Here is a 23,548-nt window from a genome sequence, read left to right as displayed (position 1 = left end):
TCTCAGGGTTCTATATACTGGGAAGGCAAAATTCGGTACCATATGCTTTCTCAGGTGGCAGGAACATCTGAGAGGAAGCATATTCTTCATACATTATCCATCAGATTAAAGTTCCTGTGACAGACCTTCAGTTTAGAATCATGTGTGCTTCCTTAATTGAGTTGAAAGGTTTGCCTTGTGCCAGCCATCTATTTAGGTCAGTTGACAAGAATTGATCTAAAATGACCCTAATAAAATATTATTTTCCATTTTCCCTGTCGTTTTCTTAGTCTTTCACAAGAACCTTGTCTAGTAGAATAGTTTCCGCCACCTCTACTACATGTTCTCCACACATGAAGTGTAGTTAAGAAATTCCCCTTTCTTCCAGTTGAGAACACTCTGAGTAAGCATATTAGAACCATATTTAAAATTAAGACTTTCAGTTCCTTAATTTCAATCTGAAAAAATTTTGTCCTGATACTTGAAAGAAACCTTCATGAGTTTAATATGTTAGTACTAATTTATAATCTGTAAGTTCCCACTTAGCCCTGCTTTTGATTTATGCATCCCAGCAAAAAGGCTTTGCAAGCATCTTCATAACTCCACTATTTGCTGCTTCACTTCTGTTTTGAAAACCATTTTCTCTACAATAAAAACAATTCCTTCTTGGTCAAGCATGTTTAACATCTTGATGCTTCTTCTTTTCAATGACTCACAGCTCCAATTTAGAGAGTTTACGGATATTCTGGTGAAGAACTAACTTCCTACCCACTCATAGTAGAATTAGATCTAGCTGACTTCACTGGGGCTGGGCCTCATTTAAATCCAGCCAGATGGTATCCCAACCAGGCTGAGGGGGGAAGGAGTTTGAAAACTGTATTGTCCAGAGGCTGCTGATTAACCATCTACAGATAATAAACCATCTATAGATGATGGGATTGGCTTTCAAAACTATCATGTGGGGGGTCTTTTTTTTGGGACGCGTGACACTTGACAGAGCAGGTCTCAGCTTTCCTTGTGGAGCCCAGAGAAGCATCGCTACTCCTCCTGGTCAAAAAGTTAAATTAATTATTATTTGTGCCTGGAAGGAAAGCTATAGTGTCTTCCCCACCCACACCTCCAGTTAAAATTCTGATAACGCAGTAGGGACCGATAAGCATCAGAAGGAGTGCTTGGTTTTGGCCATTGCCATGGTTGCCTATTGAGTATAACTTTTAGATGGTGAGTTCTTTCTGGATGTCTAGTAGGTGGATGAAATGGGAAGTTTCTGTTTAGTTAATAAGGTACACAACAGAATACATTTAGACACTGACAAGACTAGCAGTAAAGAATTAAATGATCCTTGAAACAAAATTAGTAAGCCAATGCAACTAGTTTACACATATGTGGATGCAGTAAGAGAACTGAATAAATCATTATTACTTTAAAACATATATATTAATTTTAAATGTATGAATCATTGCTCATTTCAGCCAAAAGTGGGTTACCATAAGAGATGATGGTAAAGGTGAAGCGATTAGAGCCAAAGGCGTGAGAAACCCAGTAGTCAGAATAATTCATATCAGAAAGTTTCTGTTAAGGGAACACATCTGGAAACATCGTCATTGAATCATAGAACCCTACAGTGCAGAAAGAGGCCCTTCGGCCCATCGAGTCAGCACTGATCACAATCCCACCCAAGCCCTACCCCCATAACCCTACATATTTTACCCACTAATCCCTCTAACCTAAGCATCCTAGTACACTAAGGGACAATTTTAGCATGGGCAATCAACCTAACCTACACTGTGGGAGGAAATCGGAGCACCCAGAGAAAACCCACACAGACATGAGGAGAATGTGCAAACTCCACACAGACAGTGACCCAAGCTGGGAATCAAACCCAGTTCCCTGGAGCTGTGAAGCAGCAGTGCTAACCACTGTGCTACCGTGCCGCCCTATCATGAATAGGGTTATTCATTGTCCAGATGTAGAATAGATATGTACCTGGATGCAGAATCAGTTTGGCAATGAGCTGATGAAAATGTTCACTTTAACCTCTGTGATGAGCATCTATAGTTATCTGGCAACCAGGAAATGACTTTAGCCAAGATGGGAGTTAGCGTCCGGATTAAATGGACAAATGAGATATCATTATACTGGATGGTAGAATGTAATTGGTTGAGGTGAATTGCAGAGATTATTACTGATGTGTGTATACTAAATGTAATTGATTTTAAACTAATGTAAGGCAGGAATAATTTACAAGAAAAACTAGAATTGATCTGTTTTTGATTGTAAACGTCAGATTCTTCGGAAAGGTTTTGCCGCTCTATCCCAGAGCTGCTTAACTCTTTTGGTGATCTCTGAGCAGCTGCTTGTTGTGTTTTTGTTAAAAAAGTTGTATCTTTTAATAGAGATATCTGCCTCGTGAGTTTTGTATTGTCTGTAGTTAAAGATAGTATCAGTTATCTCAATTATCCCACAACAGTGAATAACCAGGACACTTTGACTGCCCATGTATCCAGTTTTCACTGTACAGCTTGGGTTAAAATCTTCCTTAAAATCATTCACTGCAAGTTACAATGTGCTCTGAGCAGGGAGATTCAAATTTTAAATTGTCTCTCATTTGTGGCTCATCAGGGATTCTTCAGATGCTTGGCTTTGTGTACCATCTTATCTGAATGTTTGTTTGAATACACTAGCATCCCTCCAAAACACTACAGTTTGTATAGCTGTGTCAAGTCTCCTGCTGGGCTACGTACCACAGGTCTTAAATCACATACTTGTTTGCAGAAGACTCCTGAGCCTTTTAATGTGTCTGACTGGGTGCACAGAGAGTAGGATTTGCCAGAATATTGGTTTACTGTACTTTTTTCATATACCCCTCACGGTCCTCACCTTGAATACATCTCTGGACGGCTGGTGCACTTCAAACTTAAATATATTGTGAAGTGATACTATTTCATGGATAATTAGCCTACATTTCATAATTGAAAGGCAACAAATATCTGGGGTACGATCTTACTGGTTGTTCACGCCACCTTCCCACCGGAGCAAAGTCAAGGATTTGGTGAGCAGCCAAATTTCCGTTCACTGCAATGGAAATGGGAAAATCCCAGCTGCGGACCTTGATACAAATTCACTGTAAAACACTGTCTTGTCCATATGGTTTTAAAATAAGCTAATTTTAATTAATGTCAATCAACCTTTCCATTTTTCAAAAGTAATTATTACAAATGTAGGTTTGATTTGACTTAATTTGATTTATTATTGTCACATGTATTAGCATACAGTGAAAAGTATTGTTTCTTGCATGCTACACAGATAGAGCATACCGTTCCTAGAGAAGAAAACAAGAGAATGTAGTGTTATAGTCTTAGCTAGGGCGTAGAGAAAGAGCAACTTAATGCAAGCCAGGTCCATTCAAAAGTCTAACAGCAGCAAGGAGGAAAGTGTTCTTGAGTCAGTTGGTACATGACCTCAGACTTCTTTATCTTTCTCCCCAAGGAAGAAGGTGGAAAAATGAATGTCAGCAGTGCGTGGGGTGCTGAATTATGCTGGCTGATTTGCTGAGGCAGCAGGAAGTGTAGACAGAACCAATGAATGGGAGGTTGGTTTGCGTGATAGATTGGGCTAGATTCACGGTCTTTTGTAGTTTCTTGCTATCTTGGACAGAACAGGAGCCATACCAAGCTGTGATACAACCAGAAAGAGTGCTTTCTGTGATGCATCTGTAAAATTGGAATCGGAATAGGAGTCCTATTCCTTCAGGTTTTAATTGTTGTTGGAGATTCAAATGTGTCAAAAAATAAAATTAAAAATATATTCTTTAGTTTTCCTTTCTTTCTCATTAATCTCATCTTTATTTCCCTCTCTTTATTCTGTTTCTGAATTTGCTTTGACATTGAGTTCTCTCATTCTTATTTACACTTCCTCTCATCCTTGAACTATTAATTTTAAAATCCTTCAATCTGATTGGGTAGGGAGATACATGGTTGCTCATCCCGTTCACGTAAATTCTAGATGCTCAGTTTCTTTGGCCATGACATCATTAGCTTGTACATTCAGCAATTACTGTGCACAACGTTGTTGAGATGAGTGGGGAAAGAGCAGCCTAAATAATGGCAGACGCTGGTTAATGCCCTCCCACAGCAACATTTTAGTCCAGTGTGTTTATTCACAGCATTCTGTAACAGTAATGTCACCCAGTTTGTTACTTACAGATGCATCAAGCAGTTGATTTATTCAGACTGGGTAATACTTTCATAACATCTTCCATTGAGCAGCAGCAGCATGGCTATAAACTTAGACCATACTGCTGAGCACAAGGTTGTAATGTGATTTGATTATAATTAAGTAGCCTTTTAAGCTGTTCACATGAAGTGAAAGAGGTTCTATTCTCAATATCTGTCTGGTCTATAACCAGCTCTGCGTCAAAAAGTTATGGGTTCAAGCCCTACTTGAGACCAGGACATGGTCTCTTGCAATACTGAGGGGGTGCTTTACTGCCAGGGGTGCTGTTCTTCAGATGAGATGATGCCCTGGCTGTCTGTTAGGGTGACAAAAAATATCCCATAATGTTTTTCTGAAGAAGTAGAGAGGCCTTATCTTTGCTGTTCAGGCCAATAATTACCCATGTATATTTTCTAAAATGGTAACACACTTGAATTACCCTACTTAGTTTCCTAGAACCAGACCCAAACTACTTTCTTCTTTTCTGAATGAAGGACACGTTGACTGAGTAATTTTTCCTGTGCATATATCAGAATTTCTTCCACTTCGCTATCTGTCGCACTATATTTTCCCTGTCTATGTCAGGGTAATCCTTCCTCCTCTTTTTTAGGTAACAGCCTCTATTATTCAAGGGTCATCATAGCTTTATATGGGGCAGGCCCCAAATCTTGTTTTTTATTCGTTCATGGGACATGGGCCAGCATTTATTGCCCATCCCTAGTTGCCCTTGAGAAAGTGGTTGTAAGCTGCCTTCTCGAATTGCTGTAGTCCATGTTCTGTAGGTTGACCCATGGTGCTGTCACAGAGGGAATTCCAGAATTTTAACCTAGCGACTGTGAAAAAATGGCAAAATATTTCCAAATCAGGATGGTGAAAGGTTTGGAGGGAACTTGCAGGAGATGGTGTTCCCACATATCTGCTGTGCTTGTCCTTCAAGATGGGATTGGTCGTGGATTTGAAAGGTGCTGTCTAAGGGTCTTTGGTGAATTGCTGCAGTGCATTGTGTAGATAGTACACCTCAACACCTCAGTGGAACAGGAATCGAATCCCATGCTATGGCGTTATTCTGAACGACATGCTAAACATCTAGCCAACTGAACTAACTAGCCCCAGGATAATTAAAGCCTCCTAATGCTACTACTGCTAATTTTGTTGCTGTCAAAAGTCAGAAAGGAAAAATCCATTCAACATTCCTTCTTTTTTGAATGCTTTCTTGGAGCAATTTGAAAAGGATATGCACTTACATTGTCACATTCAGGGTCACATAGTTCAGAATGTCTGTTGAGAGCTATCAACACTAAGTTAAAGTCCAATGGATTTATTTGGTAGCAAAAGCCATTAGCTTTCAAAGTGTGCCCCTTTGTCAGGTGACTGGGAGCTCTATTCACAAAACAGCGGATGCCTTGGGACAGCCTTTCCTGCAGCGTATCAGGTAGACAACGTTGGCCGTATCTACCTGATACGCCGCAGGAAAAGATGTCCTAAGCATGGTACATTGGGCAGACCATGCAGATGCTCCGACAACGGATGAATGAATACGACTCGACAATCACCAGGCAAGAGTGTTCTCTTCCTGTTGGGGAACACTTCAGTGGTCAAGGGCAAACAGCTTCTGATCTTCAGGTAAGCATTTTTCAAGGCGGCCTTCACAACACACGACAACGCTGAGCAGAGACTGATAGCCAATTTCTGCACACATGAGGACAGCCGCAACCGGGATCTTGGGTCCATGTCACACAATCTGTAACCCCCGTGACTTGCCTGGGCGTGCAAAATCTCACTAACTGGAGACAATATACATCTTTTTAATCTGTGCTTAATGCTTTCTCACATTATCTGTACCTTTAAGACTTGATTACCTGTAAAGACTTGCGTTCCAATCATTATTTTGTAGATTGAATTTGTGTCTTCATATGCTCTGTTTGTGAATAGAACTCCCACTTGCCTGACGAAGAGGCAGCGCTCTGAAAGCTAGTGGCTTTTGCCACCAAATAAACCTGTTGGATTTTAACCTGGTGTTGTGAGGCATCTTACTGTGTTTACCCCAGTCAAACACTGGCATCTCCACATTGAGAGCTATCAATGCAGATTCTGGGAAGAAAAGTGATGGAATTACTCAGTCTAATAGGAATCAAACCTGTAGGTACTTCCATTGCAGGAATGGAAATTCAAGCAACAATCAATGGCCCGCAGCCTGAAATGTTTATGCTTCACTTCGTTTTGAGCAATCATAGTAGCAGCAACCCCATCATTCAATCCGCATGTGCACAGATGCATTCAGTAGCGTGTTGATGTTTTATTGCCAATACCTATTCCATGGAAAACTAGACCAGAATGAAAGCCAAGGCAATTATTCCACATCATGGGGACAATTCTCCCACAACAATTCTAAGTGTCAAATTCGTGTAAAGATTGGTCTAAATCATCCTGTTTTTCTCAGTGGGGTTTTCAAAATGAATTGCCCACATTCTGTGCACCGCAGAGAGCACACGTGTGAATCCGAGGGTGGAGCCCCACTGAAGAAGCTGAAATCAGCGTGCTGAGCAGGGCCTCCGTGCATGTGCCAATCTCTAAGTGATTACTGAACAAATCCTCCTAGCATTGAGATCGCTAGTCTCAACCCCCTCCCCACAGTTATTGCTGGCCTCACTGTTGGCCTTTCAATGTCTTCCCGCCCCCACAAGAAAATCACTGGCCTTAGGGCCTCCTCATCCCCCACTGACCTGGACATCACTAGCATCCTTATCCCTCTGTGACCCAGACATCGCTGGCCTCCTCATCCCTCCCTGGCCCAGACATCACTGGCCTCATCATCTCCCAGTGACCCGGACATCACTGGCCCCTTCATCCTCCGGTGACCCAGACATCACTGGCCTCCTCAACTCTCCCTGACCCAGACATCACTGGCCCCTTCATCCTCCAGTGACCCAGACATCACTGGCCTCCTCATCCCTCCCTGGCCCAGACATCACTGGCCTCATCATCTCCCAGTGACCCAGATATCACTGGCCCCTTCATCCTCCAGTGACCCAGACATCACTGGCCTCCTCATCCCTCCCTGACCCAGACATCACTGGCCTCCTCATCCTCCAGTAACCCAGACATTGCTGGCCTCCTCAGCCCTCCCTGACCCAGACATCACTGGCCTCCTCATCCCTCCCTGACCCAGACATCACTGGCCTCCTCATCCTCCAGTAACCCAGACATTGCTGGCCTCCTCAGCCCTCCCTGCCGCAGACATCGCTGGCCTCCTGATCTTCCAGTGACCCAGATATCACTGGCCTCCTCATCCCCCAGTGACCCGGATATTGCTGGCCTCTTCATCCTCCGGTGACCCAGACGTCGCTGGCCTCCTCATCCCTCATTGACTCAGACATGGCTGGTGTCCTCATCCTCCAGTGACCCGGACATTGCTGGCCTCCTCATCCTCCAGTGACCTGGACATCCACACACCCCACTAACCCAGACATTGCTGGCCTCCTCATCCCTCACTGACCCAGACGTCACTGGCCTCCTGGCCTCTGCATTCCACCACCACCACTAGCTCCTCCCCCCCCACCCTCAGAGAACTGTGCTGCCATGCACACCATTTCACTGTGAGCATTCCCTACCCCCCCTTGAATGAGAGCCTTGAGTATTGCACTCCCTCCCCTAGGACACATTTTCTTGTTGAGTTAACCCAATCAGCACCTTTGGAGATGGTTCACCCTTTATCCAAACCAGATTGACTGTACATTATTCACAATGAAATTTAACTAATGGGCCCATGACAGGCCGAAACTGACTGCACCTGGACTCCCTTAACAAGCTAGAGCTGTATACAAGCATTAATGGACACACAGATAAGCTAGGAAGATGGTCCCAAAGAAATGTGGTCCCAGATTTTCTGAAAATGTGCAGGCTTGCCTGCTGGACACGTGGAGGAAAGGTGCCAGCAGCTGTATCCCACTCAGGACTGTTGCCGAAGGAGTTGCGCAGCAAGCATGTTATGGGAGGCAGTGGCAGCTGCTGTGATTGCCACGACTCTGATCCCTCCATTCAGACAACAGTACTGTAAGAAAATGAATGACCTTCTCTGAGCAGCAAGGATGAGTGTGCATCCTATCTGAAACCTACACATGTGTTGTGCTTACAAAGAACAAAGAATAGTACAGTACAGGAACAGGCTCTTCAGTCCACCAAATCTGTGCCAACACAATGCCTCTCTAATCTAATATTTTCTTGCCTCTACATGGTCCATATTCCTCTCTTCCCTGCCTATTCATGTATCTATCCGGATGCCTCTTGAACATTGTTATAGAATCTGCTTCCACCACCTCTTCTGGCAGTGTATTCCAGGCATTCATCTTCTGTGAAAAACACGTCCCTTACATCTCTTTTAAACTGCCCCCCCTCACTTTCAATCTATGTCCCTGAGTGATTGACTCTTCAACTCTGGGAAAAAGATTCTGACTATCTACTCTGTCCAAGTTTGTCATAATCTTGTAAACCTCTATCAGGTCCCTCCCCTTGTCCTCTGACGCTCGAATGAAAACAATCCAAGTTTGTTCAATCTTTCTTCATAGTCCATATCCGCCAAACCTGGCAACTTCCTGGTAAATCTCTTCTGCACCCTTTCTAATGCATTAACATCCTTCCAGTAGTGTGGCAAAAAGAATTGTACACAATACTCCAAATGCAGCCTAACCAAAGTCTTATACAGCTGCAACATGATTTTCTAATTCCTATACTAAATGCTGCGACTGATGAAGGCCAGCATGGCATATGCCTTCTTGACCATCTTGTCCACCTGAGTTACCACCTTCAGGGACCTGTGGATCTGCACACCTAGATTCCTCTGAATGCTAATAATTCTAAGGACCCTACTATTTACTGTATATTTTCCTTCTGTAGTAGACCTTCCAAATCGCATCACCTCACATTTGTCCGTGTTAAATTCCATCTGCCATTTTTGAGCCCAGATCTCTAACTGATTTGTATCCTCTGACAATTCTCCTCACTATCCGCTATTCCCCAATTCTTGTGTCTGCAAATTTACTAATCAGGCCACCTACACTTTCCTCCAAATCATTTATATTTCAAAAACAGGCCCCAGCGCTGATCCTTGTGGAACACCGCTTGTCATAGACCTCCAGTTAGAAAGGTACTCTTCCACTGCTACTCTCTGCTTACCTCGCCCAAGCCAGCTCACCTTGGATCCCATTTGAAGTACAATGTCAAACCACCCCCAGACACCTCAAGGGCAACCACTAAAGATTCTGCACCCCCCCTCCCCAACCCCAGTATTGCCTTCAACCCCTGTGGCACCCACCCAATCAGAACCCTCCAGTGGGGCCCATTTCCCTGAAATGGCCAATACGAGCTCCTCAACCCCAACATACATTGCACCCCATGCCCTTCCATACATCATGCTTTCAATCCCCCTTATGTCCACACAGGAGAAAAACGCACACAACTGCCATGAGAGGAAAAAGACTGCTTGGGGTGTTCCAGAGTTGTGACTGTCGACCATCTGTGAGCAGTGTGCTCTGAGACTGGGCAAGCTCCGGTGGCAGTAATGACATATCCATTTTTAAGGTAATTCACTGTGCAGGAGACAATGGTTAACCATAGTTGTCCTAGCCTATGGCACTATTCCAACAGACCTGAACACCAGCTTATCACAGAGACAGCAAAATGTATGTAGCCACCAAGATCATTACCGGGAATTTGCATAGGCATTTTGAAGCTGTGCTTCAGTGCTTCCCAATTTCTACAGTCAGTGAACACTCAGCTGCAGGTCCAATCTAGGTTGGGAGTTGCTGTGAGTAGCCCCCACACTGGCAGATGTTCACCAGCTGTGAGAGTGCAAAGCTTGCAACATACCAGCCTCATTTGCTTAGCATGAGATCAATGTGCCCTCGTACATCATGTTAATAAGCTACACAAATATTCTCTGTAGTTTGCATTATATTGACTGTAATAGAGTACTTGTGTGGTGGAAAATTTGGCAAGAGCCTGCAAGACATGTGGAAGAATTGCTGATGTTGGGCATTTTTAAAAGGGAAGGTGGGCATTGGTGAGAGCTGGAAAAGTTAAACAAGCTTTGCTCGGGCTGAATTAGGTAGGAATCAATCATGTTCAGCCCTTGAGCTTTTAGGCCTTGAAATTTTTTGCCGCTGCTGATTAGGTTATGTAAAATGTGTAGCATAACATTGTCTCAACAAATCTATCAAGCTGATTAGTAACTATAACGTTTCAGCGGCAGATGGTGACTAATTCTCATTAACATGTAAATTTTATGGGTAACAACTGTAATAATAAAATATGAATGCAAAGTACAACTTAATCAGCTGAATATATTAAGATGCTATTGAAGGAAAATATAAGCTGAATCGTTAAGATTAAATGTTGTAATTTTTTTGCGATTTACCTAATTATGACTGCAATTAAAGTATAATTAATGACTTCATCTATCGAATATCAATAGTATTGATAAATCTTTTAGAAACCTATTTTATCCTTTGGTTCTTCAAAGATAAGTGGCTTTTTAAAGGTTACTACAGATTCTAATTCATTAACATAATCAGATCCAATTCTGATTCTGATATTCCCTGAAGATCTGATAAGGTTTACAAAATACTATGGTCAGCTAGTTCAATGAAACTCATCATCCCCTTTTTAAAATTTGAATTGTGTTCTTCAGAAACAATAATCTCAATGACGCAGTAAATTCTCTCTGTGATTGAATTTGGTTCTTCCTTCAGCACATCTTCTTTAGGGATCTCAGAATACCAAGAAATCACCAAACACTTTCTCTCACTTGGTCCCTTATTAATGTGTCTTGGACCCCTGGCTGCTGCCATTTGTCAGGCATCGAGTGGTTTTTCTGACAACAGGCAGAATTTTACGTTCATTTCGTGGTGGGGGCAGAGTCCTAAACTACGGAGAGCCGTTCGAAATTCAACTGACTTCAGTGGGACTGGAAAATTCCATTGGCGGGAAGGGCTGTAAAATCCCACCCAACCTAACTGCATAAGCTTGCTGTGTACATGCTCAGGTGCATATTAAGGCTGGGGATTGGAGCGTTTGGAAAGTTTATTCCAGACCCTATGTTTTTCCACTCATAGTGGAAGAGAGTGTTCAGCGAATAATGGGAGTGGGTGTTGGGTGGTGCAGAGTAAGATAATAGCGATTCCATAATGCAAAGAACAGATGATCAGTGGCCTTGTACCTGAAAGACAGATGAAAGATTGTTCATTGGTGATACTCGAAATGAAATGAAGGACCTGGTCCATAATAGAAGAAGATTGAAGCCATTGTGAACTGGACTAATTCTACAGTTTTCCACAGGAGCATTTTAGTCCAGGTTTCTTGTTTTCCTTTTCCCTACTGAGAACAGATTTCCTGCAAGATAGCAGTGCATGATGCTTGAAAATAGATACTGGTCTGACTCAATACTAGAGATCCACTCCAATGTAGGAGAAGGTGGCATTCAGAATAAACCTGAAAGTAAGGTCACCCTACAGCGTCATGTACCAGGTAAATAGGACACAATCGCATGCCATCGAATAATTGCTGGTCAGCTTTTCCCACATTCACCAGTCAACCATTCTATAGCCTCGTAAGGAAAAACAAACTTACATTTATGAAGCATCTTCCATATCCTCCAGAGGCTCTCCGCCACCAATGAAGTACTTTTGACAGGCAATCACTTTTGGAATCTAAAAGATGGAACCATTGGCAGTGCCACATTCACTCAGCACTGAACAGAACTGTTAGCTTACACTAGATGCCGGAGTCGCTAGGATAGCTTGTTTTTTGCTTATATATATTTCCAGACTTCAGCACGACACATATCCAATTTGAAATTTACAATTGAAAACCATGCCACACTCGAAAGTTCCAAACATTTGGCACATCAAAGAAAGAAAGAATGCAACCAAAGGAGCTGTTTTTAGCACTCTAACCATGAAATCCCAGATTTGAGTCACTCGACTAAAAAATCCTTCACAATTGCCAACAAAATCAATAAAAACATAATGATAGAAAAATGAGTGATATGACACTGAACCATAAAGATTATAAATGCATTTCAAAAGTCCTTGTCACATTAAGAGTTCCTTTACTCCTGTTCCAAATGGATGAACAAGAAAATGAGAAACTCAGTACAAAGGTACAATGTCAGCTTGGTCCACTGGTAGCTTTCATGCCTTCATATGATATAAAATGATTTACTAACAGAAAATATTTTGAAATATGTTGTGAAAAATAAAACCTGGGTCTAACAATCAGTAACGACACTGTCACCACTTATCACAGAATTATGTGATCCCACAGTACAGAAGGAGGCCATTCAGCCCATCGAGTCTGTATCAACCACAATCCCATCCAGGCCCTATTCCCGTAACTCCCTACATTTACCCTGCTAATCCCAGGTTCAATTTAGCATAGCCAACCATCCTAACACATACATCTTTTGGACTGTGAGTGGAAACCGGAGCACCAGAAGGAAACCCACACAGACACGGGGAGGATTTGCGAACTCCACACCATCAGTGACCCGACACCAGAATTAAACCCGTGTTCCTGGCACTGAGGCAGCAGTGCTACCTGCTATATCACTGTGCCACCCACATATAGGGAAACTAGCAAAGAGGGGGCACTTTTGTTCAAAGAACTCAGATACTTTGTATGGTGAGACGATATGTCTAGTTTCAAAGAGCTTGACTTTCAATGCAGGGTTGGCAATCTCACCCTGAATCATTTTCAGCGTGTGATTGTGACTCTTGTGCCGTATCTGTGCCACTCAAGTGATGCAATTTTCAAATGTAAATGGCCTCATTGAGCCTGTGGCAAGCTCAGCACCCAATTACTGGGGCTAAGCTTTCTCTGAGGGAAGAGCTGCCTGCTGGGCCTGGGTGGAAAAGACAGATGGCAGCCATGATGGGGCCAGATACAGAATTGCACAAGCGACTCGGCAGCACATTGGAGGGCCGTCAGTCTCATCTCACAAAAGTATTCAAATGACCAACTGAAAGGTACTGCGTGCATTCCATATCAATGTCCCCCAGTGGGAGAAGATTCCACTCATATAAAAAAGGCTCCCCATGTTGAACACAACATCTGTGCACTTAATGTATAATGTTTTGTGATTGACAAATTGATTATCATCTCTGGTCCTCACTGACAAACTTCAAACTGAGACGATTAACTGGAGGCAAATAGATTCCGATTTCCCTTCTCCAGACCTCGGTTTGTAAATTCTACCACATCCCAGAGGCATCAGGGTCCATCCCAACTATCCCCCAGACTCATCAGAATGCCCCTTCCTGAGGTCCCCTCTCCAGGTTGACCTCCCCCAAGACCTCTCAAACTGCAGACTTCCAGCCCTCTCGATGCAGTCCCACCCTGCACCCCGCCCCCCACCCCTCACCATGATCTGCCAGCTTACCACCTGTGAAACTCTCAAACATTGACCAAAACCTTGAACCAATGCCATATGCCTTCATCCTCAAGGGATGTAAGATGGGACTTCCTGATGCAAAAGGGTAGATTTCTGCTTCTGATTTATTAATGACTAACTGGCCATTAAATGGCTGCGGGGCAGATATTGTTCCACGTGGCAGATTCTCCCTGACTTTCTAACTGGGGAAAGGGGAAGGGAAGGGTGGAGGGGAACAGTGGACAGGGAATCCAATGCCCTGTATAACTCAGCCCCCTACAGTTTTCCAACTCCCAAATACCCAGCAGATGTTTTCCTCCACCTTGACAGCCTGCCCTCTTATGGGCAAATAGCCCATGAAACCTGACACAGCCATGTTGGAGACAGACGTTGTAACTTCAGAATAACTAAGTGGTGATCTCGGACTGCAGGTCCATAGCAAAACACATTACAAGCTGAATGTGCTGTATCTCCAGCTAGTATGTGGTCAACTTTGTTAATGGCTTTTACCCTGAGGGATTTAGTTGCCAAATTAGGATAACTGGTCACTTTGTTCTGATCTGTGGTCTGGATTGTTTTCATTATACTAACATTTCCTGTGGTATTGGTCATCATTGGTCAGAGGATATGCACAATAAGAAGTCTCACAATACCAGGTTAAAGTCCAACAGGTTTATTTGGTAGCAAAAGTGGTAGTGTAGGCGAGTGGTCTAAGGTGCTGGATTTAGGCTCCAGTCTGTCCGGAGGTGTAGGTTCAAATCCCACTGCTGTCAGAATTGATTTTAGTTAGTGACTTTTGCTATCAAATAAAGCTGTTGGACTTTAAACTGGTACTGTGAGACTTCTTACTGTGTTTACCCCAGTCCAACGCCAGCATCTCCATATCATGACTACCAGAAGATATGCATTCATACAACAGTGGAACCATTATAAAGCATTCAATGTATACTTTTTTATTTCAACGTGCAGCAGTGTATATTTTGCTTTAAGGCAGTAAAGTGCAATTGTTGTGTCTTCCTCCAGTTGAGACTAACTGTTCTTAGACAGTTCTTTAAGCCAATTAAGTGGCCAGACTATCTTTCCTTAATAATGTGATGACTAAAATCGGATAGAAGGTCACTTGATTGTGGGAGCTGTTTCTCTATACATTGGAAAGTATTACTTCCTTTAAAAATGGAATAACATTTTCAGGTATGTCTGTGTTCTACTTGAACTCTGTCTCAATAGTTTCTCTAAGTAGCATTGAACAAGGTTTGTTGGAGGGCATACTAAAGTACTGCCTGAAAGAAGTGACAATGATAGGAAGTGCAGACTGTATGCAAGATCTTTAACATGTTATAAGTATACTAAATTCACTATTAATCCTGACTGCCACACTATGGTCAGGAGGAGTTCTGGGTGGGTTACACTGTGAAAAACATGAAAAGTCACAAACCCAATGATCATAAGAAATAGGAGCAGGAAGATGCCATTTCTGATGGTCACATTGATGGGTGCCATTTAAATGGGGCTTGCCACTGCCAGATTCTGCCTCCTAATCACATGCAGTATCATTAATTGAATGGATATTTAGGAAGTGGCATGTTGGCACAGTGGTTAGCACCTTTGCTCCCACAGCTGCAAGAGCCCAGGTTCAATTCTAGCCTTGGGTGACTGCTTGTGTGGAGTTTGCATGTTCACCCCATGTCTGTGTGGATTTCCTCTGGCTTCCTCCAACAATCCAAAAATGTGCAGGTTAGGTGAATTGGCCATGCTAAATTGCCTCTTAGTGTCTGAAAATGTGCAGGTTAGATAGATTAGCCATAGTAAATGTGTAGAGTTACAGGATGGGGAGAGGACCTGGGTAGAATACTCAGTCAGAGAGTTGGTACAGACTTGATGGACTGAATGGATCCTTCTGCACTGTAGGGATTCCCATAAAATGCTGACCTTCAATGCGGTTGAAATCCAGAAATAACAACAGAATGTTGACCACGTGGGAGAATTCAGCCTACACGTCTAAATCAATAACTATCAGTTAGGAGATTTAATAAAATGTCAAATCAGCTGCAGAAATTGATATGAAAGGAGTGAAAGAAGGTTTAGATCAGGAAAGGAAGATATAAAATACAGACAGCAGAAGTAAAAAAGGATTTAAAAAAAGAAGTTTCAAAATCTCCAACCATAATTGCATCATGGAAGAATGAGACTCCACACAAGCAAACGTTATTTTCAATGCCAGAATTGTTATCCAGGAGGTAGTTAACATTTATCACATCTTTTAAAATTTCCTTACACTGGCCTGAACAAGTTGTAAGTTTTCTTGGAGAGTTTTGAGGGCATCTATTACAACTATTCACAATTCCATGTATTTCAATACTAATTCTTTGAGTGAAATATTGGCTGGAATTTTACCGGAACGCAGATTCTCCAGGCCCGATAGTCTCTCTCACCCCGCCAGGAGTATTTCACTCCATCAGAGTTTAGGGTAGCTCCCTATATTCAGGGAACCAGCAGGATACCCTACTGGAATGAAGGGGGGGTGCAATCAGAGCCTCCCCCAGGGGTTGGGCAGGGGGAAGAAGGAGGAATGGAGGCTCAGACAATTTTCTAAATGGGAAAAAGCATAGGAAATCAGAAACACAAAGGGACTGGAGAGTCATTGTTCAAGATCCTCTTAAGCTTAACGTGCAGGTTCAGTCAGCAGTTAGAAAGGCAAATGCATTGTTAGCATTTGTGTTGAGAGGGCTAGAATACAAGAGCAGGGATGTACTTCTGAGGCTGTATAAGATACTGGTCAGACCCCATTTGGAATATTGTGAGCAGTTTTGGGCCCCATATCTAAGGAAGGATGTGCTGGCCTTGGAAAGGGTCCAGAGGAGGTTCACAAGAATGATCCCTGGAATGAAGAGCTTGTCTATGAGGAATGGTTAAGGACCCTGGGTCTGTACTCGTTGAAGTTTAGAAGAATGAGGGGGGATCTTACTGAAACTTACAGAAAACTGTGAGGCCTGGATAGAGTGGACATCGAGGGGATGTTTCCAGTAGTAGGAAACACTAGAATCAGAGGGCATAACCTCAGGCTAAAGGGACAATCCTTCAAAACAAAGATGAAGAGGAATTTCTTCAGCCAGAGAGTGGTGAATCTATGGAACTCTTTGCCATAGAAGGCTGTAGAGGTCATTGAGTGTCTTTAAGACATAGATAGACAGGTTCTTGATTTATAAGGGGATTATGGGTTATGAGGAAAAGGCAGGAGAATGGGGATGAGAAAAATATCAGCCAAGATTGAATAGTAGAGCAGACTTGATGGGCTGAATGGCCTAATTCTGTTCCTATGTCTTATGGTCTTATAGGGGGCAATCAGTGGTGGTGAGGGGTCCTGCTGCCATTCTGCACTGGGATCAACCGGGGCTAGAGGAAGGCCAGCGATCAGGGCGGGCTGGAGAGATTAATGGTCTGCCTGGGAGCCTCCCTCCCGGGGGGATAAGGGATCTGCCTCCGTGGAGGTGTCTGCCAGGGTGGGGGTTGGTAGGAGAAGGATTGTCACTGCTGGGGGGGTGGTGTTGCTGGAGATCGGGATGCTCCGAGATGAGGACGGGGAAGAGGTCAGGGCTAGCTCGGGAATGCTTGTGGGCCACAATCGGGCAGTGGTGGTGGTGGTTGGGGGGAGGGAGGGGAGTTGTGGGCAGCAGCAGCAGCACTGCAAGGGCACTAGACTGGCAAGCTTGAGGGAGGCTGACAGGTTGGGTCCACTGCACATGCACAGAGGCCCAGAACAGTCAGACTCCAGCGTGAATAGGTCCTGCCCCCCCCGCCACCGAGCTTTTAATGATATTCACAATTGTGATCTCTGCATTGAACAGAGTGTGGGAGATTTGAGTGTGTACTCCCACTGGAAAAAAATGAATTGCAACATTTTGCCCACCAATTCAGCACTTAAATTTTTTTCTGGTTCCCTCCCCACCTCTGCCCTGGAGTCAACTGTAAAGGAACAGTGCTTTATTGCACAAAATTAAGTAAAGCCAAAAAAAACCCCACAAGTTTGTGGTGAACACAAACAGATCCCAACCAGGATAATACAATAATGGACCCACTCAGGGACATGCCTTATGCTTGGCATATGACTTCCACCTGGTTAGTGACTTATCAATCCCCAGGAAGTTTGAATTCAACAAGTCCGACAGGGAGGTCAATCAGTGATTTCCCTGTGCAAGCCATGAGGATCATCACAGTTCAGCTACAAACTTTGGAAACTATCTTGCTAAATAATTGATTGTGCCAGTAATGCCCATTTATCATACCGACGCAAAAATACACAGTATATAGTTTATGAAAAATGAAGAACTTCTCTTACATGTATCTCAGGTGGGGAAGATTTCCAAATGCTCCTTGATCAATATGCACAAGAAGCTTTGCTTTATCAATTATTCTGTAAAACAATAACAAAGAATTGATTGATTATGACTCCATTTTGTAAACTACCCAGCAATAACAAGTTGTTAAGATGGTGCAGTTAAAATGGAGCTGATAGTATTGTAAATTCTAGTGTATTATAGATTATAGCCTTTGTAAGGTATGTTTAAAAATCAATTTTTATTTGCATCAGACATTACAATCTAAACAGCGGCGATTAAAGAAAATCTATGGAGTTACTACTTTCTTTGGCATTTTTCTTAAATCCTGAAGCAATGTTAAACCTTTATACATACCACATCAGATGTATGATTCTCAATCTGAGCCACTAAATAGAGCTACAACAGGTGAAGCATTGGTACAGATCTCCTTCACTGGAGGAATAAACTTGCCCTTGTTTAATATTTCATCAAATATGAAAATAAGCTTGTATTTTGGTGGAGTTTGATCTCATAGGATGGTACTGTTTTCTTGCATACAACAGTTGTGTGAATCACTATGGTTACAGTCAGCCTTCACTTGTGCAGAGATCGAATGCTCAAGTATTTAATTCACTTTGACCATAACTAGCTCATAATAAAGTGGTTCTGCTGGGTTGCTATCTTATTAATATGGAATAAATTCTATATTCCATGAGAATATCATTCTAAAACATTATTAGCAATTTGTCAAATGAATTCAAGGCAAAAAAGAATATTAAATGCAAAATAACATTTTACTTTGGAGAATATTGCAATACCGTGCTTAGGAAAAAGCAAGGTGAAATGATGTACTTAAATTACAATACTATACATTGATGTGCATCTGCAACCACCACTTCATGCAATAGCTTGCATTTATATAGCAATAGAGAACACATTCGAACAGGCAGAAGCCTAAGTAAAAAGATTTCACTGAACCATAGACAGTGATACTAAGACGGTTGATAAAAAGTTAGTCAGAGAGGTAAGTGTTAAGCAGCTATACAGAAATATAAGGAAAGTGGCAATGTAGATACCAGCATCAGTGGTATATGGCAGAATGCTTTAAAAATAATGCTGGTTTTGGGGGTGGGTCAAGTGAATTATTTCATGGTTGAAATGATACAAGATGAAGGAAGTCATGTCAGGCGACTGAATACAGACAGACCATAAATGGAATTAAAGAATCATAGAATGGTTCCAATATAAAAGGAGGTCCATTGCTAGCTAATCTCATTGACAGCCTTCTTGCTAGAGCATGCAATTATGTTTTCACCAGGAAATTGTCCAATGCTCTTCTGAAAGGCATAATCAAATCTGTCTCCACTATACTCCATACTTTTTAACTACGGTGTTAAAAAGGCTTCCCTCATGTTGTTGCTGTTTCTCAGACAAATCACCTTCAAGGGGTACCCTCTGGTTCTCAATCTTGCTGGCAGTGGGAACATTTTCTCCCTGTCAGCAGCCCTGCCACATCCTGCTGTGAATAGTGGTGAACAATTAAATAACTCACTGGAGGAGGAGACTCCACAAATATCCTTGACTAGAACCCAGTACATCAGTGCAAAAGTTAAGCCTGAGGCATTTTCAACCAGAAGTGCCAAGTGGATGATCATTGCAACCATCTTTGTATGTCCCCAGCATCACAGATGCCAGTCTTCAGCCAAATCCATTCACTCCACATCATATCAAGAAACAACTAAAGACATTGGATACTGCAAAGGATATAGGCCTTGGCAATATTTCTGGCAATAGTATTGAAGACTTGTGCTCCAGAATTTGCCATGCCCTTAGCTAGCTGTTCCATTACAGCTACAACAGTGGCATCTACCCAGCAATGTGGAAAATTGCCCAGGTATGTCCTGAACACAAAAAGCAAAACAAATCCAACTCAGCCCATTACCACCCCATCGGTCTACACTTGATCATCAGTAAAGTGATTAACAGTGCCATCAGGCAGCACCTGCTCAGCAATAACCTGTTCAGTGATGTCCAGTTTGGGTTTCGCCAGGATCACTCATTACAGCATTGGTTCAAACAAAGACAAAAGAGCTCAATCCAGATGTGACCCCATTGGGGTAAGAAATTCAGGAATACCATGGGGAAAGGTGGGTGCAACTAGTCAGAGGGGTGGCGGAGTCCTTGGAGGGTTAGGGGTCCATGTGGGGGTGGGGAGAGAAGTAGGGGAACACCTTTATAATAGTTACCCAGATGTTGGAAGAAGTTTTAATTGTTCTCGCTCTTTCTGAGTAATTATTTGTATAATCCTGCCAGAACCATTCAAATTTTGTGATTTACGCCACATTTTATGATGATGCCCAGCACAGGGCAAATTGTCCAGAGAAAGTTTAGGTAATTGCCGTGAAAACTCTTACCTGTGAAACTCTGAAAGAGATTCCCAAACACAGTTTGATTTGATTTTATTATTGTCACATGTATTAGCATACAGTTAAAAATATCATTTCTTGCACATTATATAGACAAAGTATACCGTTCATAGAGAAGGAAACAAGAAAGTGTACATGCTGGACAGACTTTGGAGATTCAGAGGGTTAATTATTAGACAATAATTAGAAGCTTATGACTTGTTCCACATCAGAAGCATTTATAAGCCATATGCAGTATAAGGTAGTACACAACATTCATGGAGTGAGAGGGTATGATTTTATTTAAGTTATTATTGTCACATGTGCTTGTATACAGTGAAAAGCATTGTTTTTTGCACACTATGCAGACAAAACGTATCATGTACAGAAGGAAAAGAGAAGGTGCAGAATGTAGTATTACACTCATAGCTAGGGTGTAGAGAAAGATCAACTTAATGCGAGGTAGGTCCATTCAAAAGTCTTATTTCAGCAGGGAAGAAGCTGTTCTTGAGTCGATTGGTAAGTGACCTCGGACTTTTGTATCTTTTTCCTGACAGAAGAAGGTGGGAGAGCGCATGTGCGGGATGCGTGGGGTCCTTATGCTGGCTGCTTTGCCGAGGCAACAGAAAGTATAGACAGTGTTAATGGATGGGAGGCTGGTTTGTGTGATGGATTGGGCTACATTCGCAACCTTTTGAAGTTTTTTGTGGTCTTGGACAGAGCAGGAGCCATACCAAGCTGTGATATAACCAGAAAGAATGCTTTCTATGGTGCATCCGTAAAAGTTGGTGAAGGTCGTAGCAGATATGCCAAATTTCCTTAATCTGAGAAAGTAAAGGTGTTGGTAGGCTTTCTTAACTAGTGTTGGCATGGGGGGACCAGGACAGGTTGTTGGTAATTTGGACACCTAAAAACTTGAAGCATGTATGGGTTACCCACACCTCACCCAATATGATGCTAGGGAGCTTGAACATTCTGATCCTTTATCTTTTTGATATGATGTTCTGCATACATCTGTCAGTGGTAGTGAGATGAAAATTCAGAAGTGTTGATTGGCACTAGGCACTATCCCTGTATTTGCTGTAAGCCTGTGACTTCATGGTTTTGTATACGTGCACATTCAGGCTGAGGTATCCACTTTGGTGGCAAAAACAGGAAGGCAGATTATTATCTGAATGGTTATAGATTGGTAGAGGAGAATATGCAACAAGAGCTGGTGATCTTGAACACCAGTTACTGAAAGTAAGCACGCAGGTGCGGCAGGCAGCAAAGAAGTCAAATGGTATGTTGGCCTTCAGAGCGAAAGAATTTGAGTGCAGGAGCAGAGATATCTTTTCGCATTTATACAAGCCCCTTGGTCAGACCACACCTGGAATATTGTGTGAAGCTTTGGTCCCTTTATCGGAGGAAAAATGTTCTTGCTTTAAAGGGATGGAAGAGAAAGTTTACCTGACTGATTCCTGGGATTGCAGGGCTGACGTTTAAGGAGAAATTGAGTTGGTTCAAATTATATTTGCTGGACTTTAGAAGAATGAAGGGGGATCTCATAGAAACCTATAAAATTTTAAAAGGGCTAGACAGAATAGATGCATGTAGGATGTTCCTAAAAGTGGGGGAGTCCAGCACCAGGGGTCACAGTCTAATGATACAGGGTAAACCACCTAGGACTGAGGTGAGGAGAGATTTCTTCACCCAGAGAGTGGTGAGCCTGTGGAATTCGCTACTGCAGAGAACAGATGAGGCCAAAACATTGTGGCTACAAGCGTAGTGGCTCGTCCTGCCGATCGATCAATGAGGTGAGCTGGTAAATTCAAATGAGAGGTGAAAAATCAGGATCGCGCCTGATTTTTCATCTCCTGCGATGTTACTGGCACTGATTTGCCGGAGAAATTGACTTCGCACTCCGAAAGGGCGCAAAGCCAATTTAAATATTCATGACGTGCATGTTATTCATGAGTACTGGATGCTATTGCCTGGGCTCACTTGGAATTGCCACTTCATTGGCCAAGGTCCTCACCGGGGAGGAATAGGTATCATTCCCACCAATAGGTTAAGACTGGGCAATGCCCCTTGGGCAGTGTCAGTCTGATTTGGCCCACTGGGCACTTTGGAAGTGCCAAGGGCAGTGCCAATGGTGTGGGTCCTGAGGAGGGTGGGGCCTGAAGAAGGATGGAGCAATGATAGGTGGCGGGTTGGGAGGGAGTACTGCAGTGTGGGAGGGAAGGGGGAGGAATTCTGCAGAGGATGGAGGGATGGTGATCGGTGGGGGCAGCAACCGGGGGGTGGGGGTGATGCCCACTCTGGCAAACAAGGGGTGGGGAGGGTGATGCCTGGCCCGGTGTTCGGGGGTGAAGGTGAAAAATGACTACACCAAAATCAAGGAGCATGAATACCGCTCATCTCAGTCCTAAGTGGTTTACCCTGTATCTTTAGACTGTGACCACTGGTGCTGGACTTCCTCACCATCAGAAACATCTAAGCTGACATTACTGAGCTGTAATAGTCAATTGTGTTAAAGATATTTAAAGTATAAAGAACTCAGTTAACTCTATTCTAAGTCAAGCATCTTAACACAAATTTCCTTCTACATTCATTTGACTAACCCTCAATTAGTTCATTTTAGGCACTGACCAGAAATTGGAATATTGATCACTTTATCTGAGTTCTGTTTCAAAGATTCGTATAAGGATTGAAATTTATTCTCCTGCCATTTACTGCTGACAAGATTGTCCCTTCAAATCTCCTCCACGTGTCCATTGTTATAGACTGCCGTTCAACACAGGTATCACAAGCAGCTTAAGCATGGCAGCCTCATATCAGAGTTCTCCTGATTTTAATATTCTTCAATGCTGGATTCCTGGCTTTAAAATTTTCTCTTCTGAGGTTGACTATCTCACTGTCAGGAGTCCTAGAGTTCCCAAGACTTTGAGGCTCTTCTATTCACACACACAGAATTTCAAATGAATTCTGCCTGTGAGAGATGTTCCCTTCAGCAAGCCTGTTATTAGCCAAAATCCTGCTTGAAGATAGAACATAGAACATAGAACATTACAGCGCGGAACAGGCCCTTCGGCCCACAATGTTGCGCCGACCAGTCTTATTTTTAAAAAAAAACATTGACCCACTAATCTAAACCAATCCCTTTTCGTCCATAAACCTATCCACCAATCTCTTAAACGCCCCCAAACTAGGCGCATTTACAACTGCAG

The 23,548-nt window shown here is 42.9% G+C and overlaps 1 protein-coding gene across 2 annotated transcripts in view; it reads right to left on the bottom strand.

The window, feature by feature from the left end:
• LOC145350950 (follicle-stimulating hormone receptor-like) overlaps positions 1 to 23,548 on the bottom strand; it is a 189,354-nt gene that overhangs the window by 28,687 nt on the left and 137,119 nt on the right. Inside the window, exons 1-2 of one of the 2 annotated variants that reach the window (XM_080200472.1) lie at positions 22,971 to 23,311; positions 17,955 to 18,029 (exon numbers count right to left, since the gene is read on the bottom strand). In XM_080200472.1, the coding sequence (XP_080056598.1) occupies positions 17,955 to 17,956 (2 nt within the window). In that variant the 5' untranslated portion in view covers positions 17,957 to 18,029; positions 22,971 to 23,311. Of the gene's footprint in view, positions 1 to 17,954; positions 18,030 to 22,970; positions 23,312 to 23,548 lie in introns of those variants that run through there. The other variant, XM_080200474.1, reaches the window with a different exon arrangement.

Source organism: Carcharhinus amblyrhynchos, chromosome 12 (genome assembly GCF_965287045.1).
Source record: "Carcharhinus amblyrhynchos chromosome 12, sCarAmb.v2.hapA, whole genome shotgun sequence".
Lineage (NCBI taxonomy): Eukaryota > Metazoa > Chordata > Chondrichthyes > Carcharhiniformes > Carcharhinidae > Carcharhinus > Carcharhinus amblyrhynchos.
Note: the sequence above shows the minus strand (reverse complement) of the source record. Positions and strands in the feature narration are given on the sequence as shown.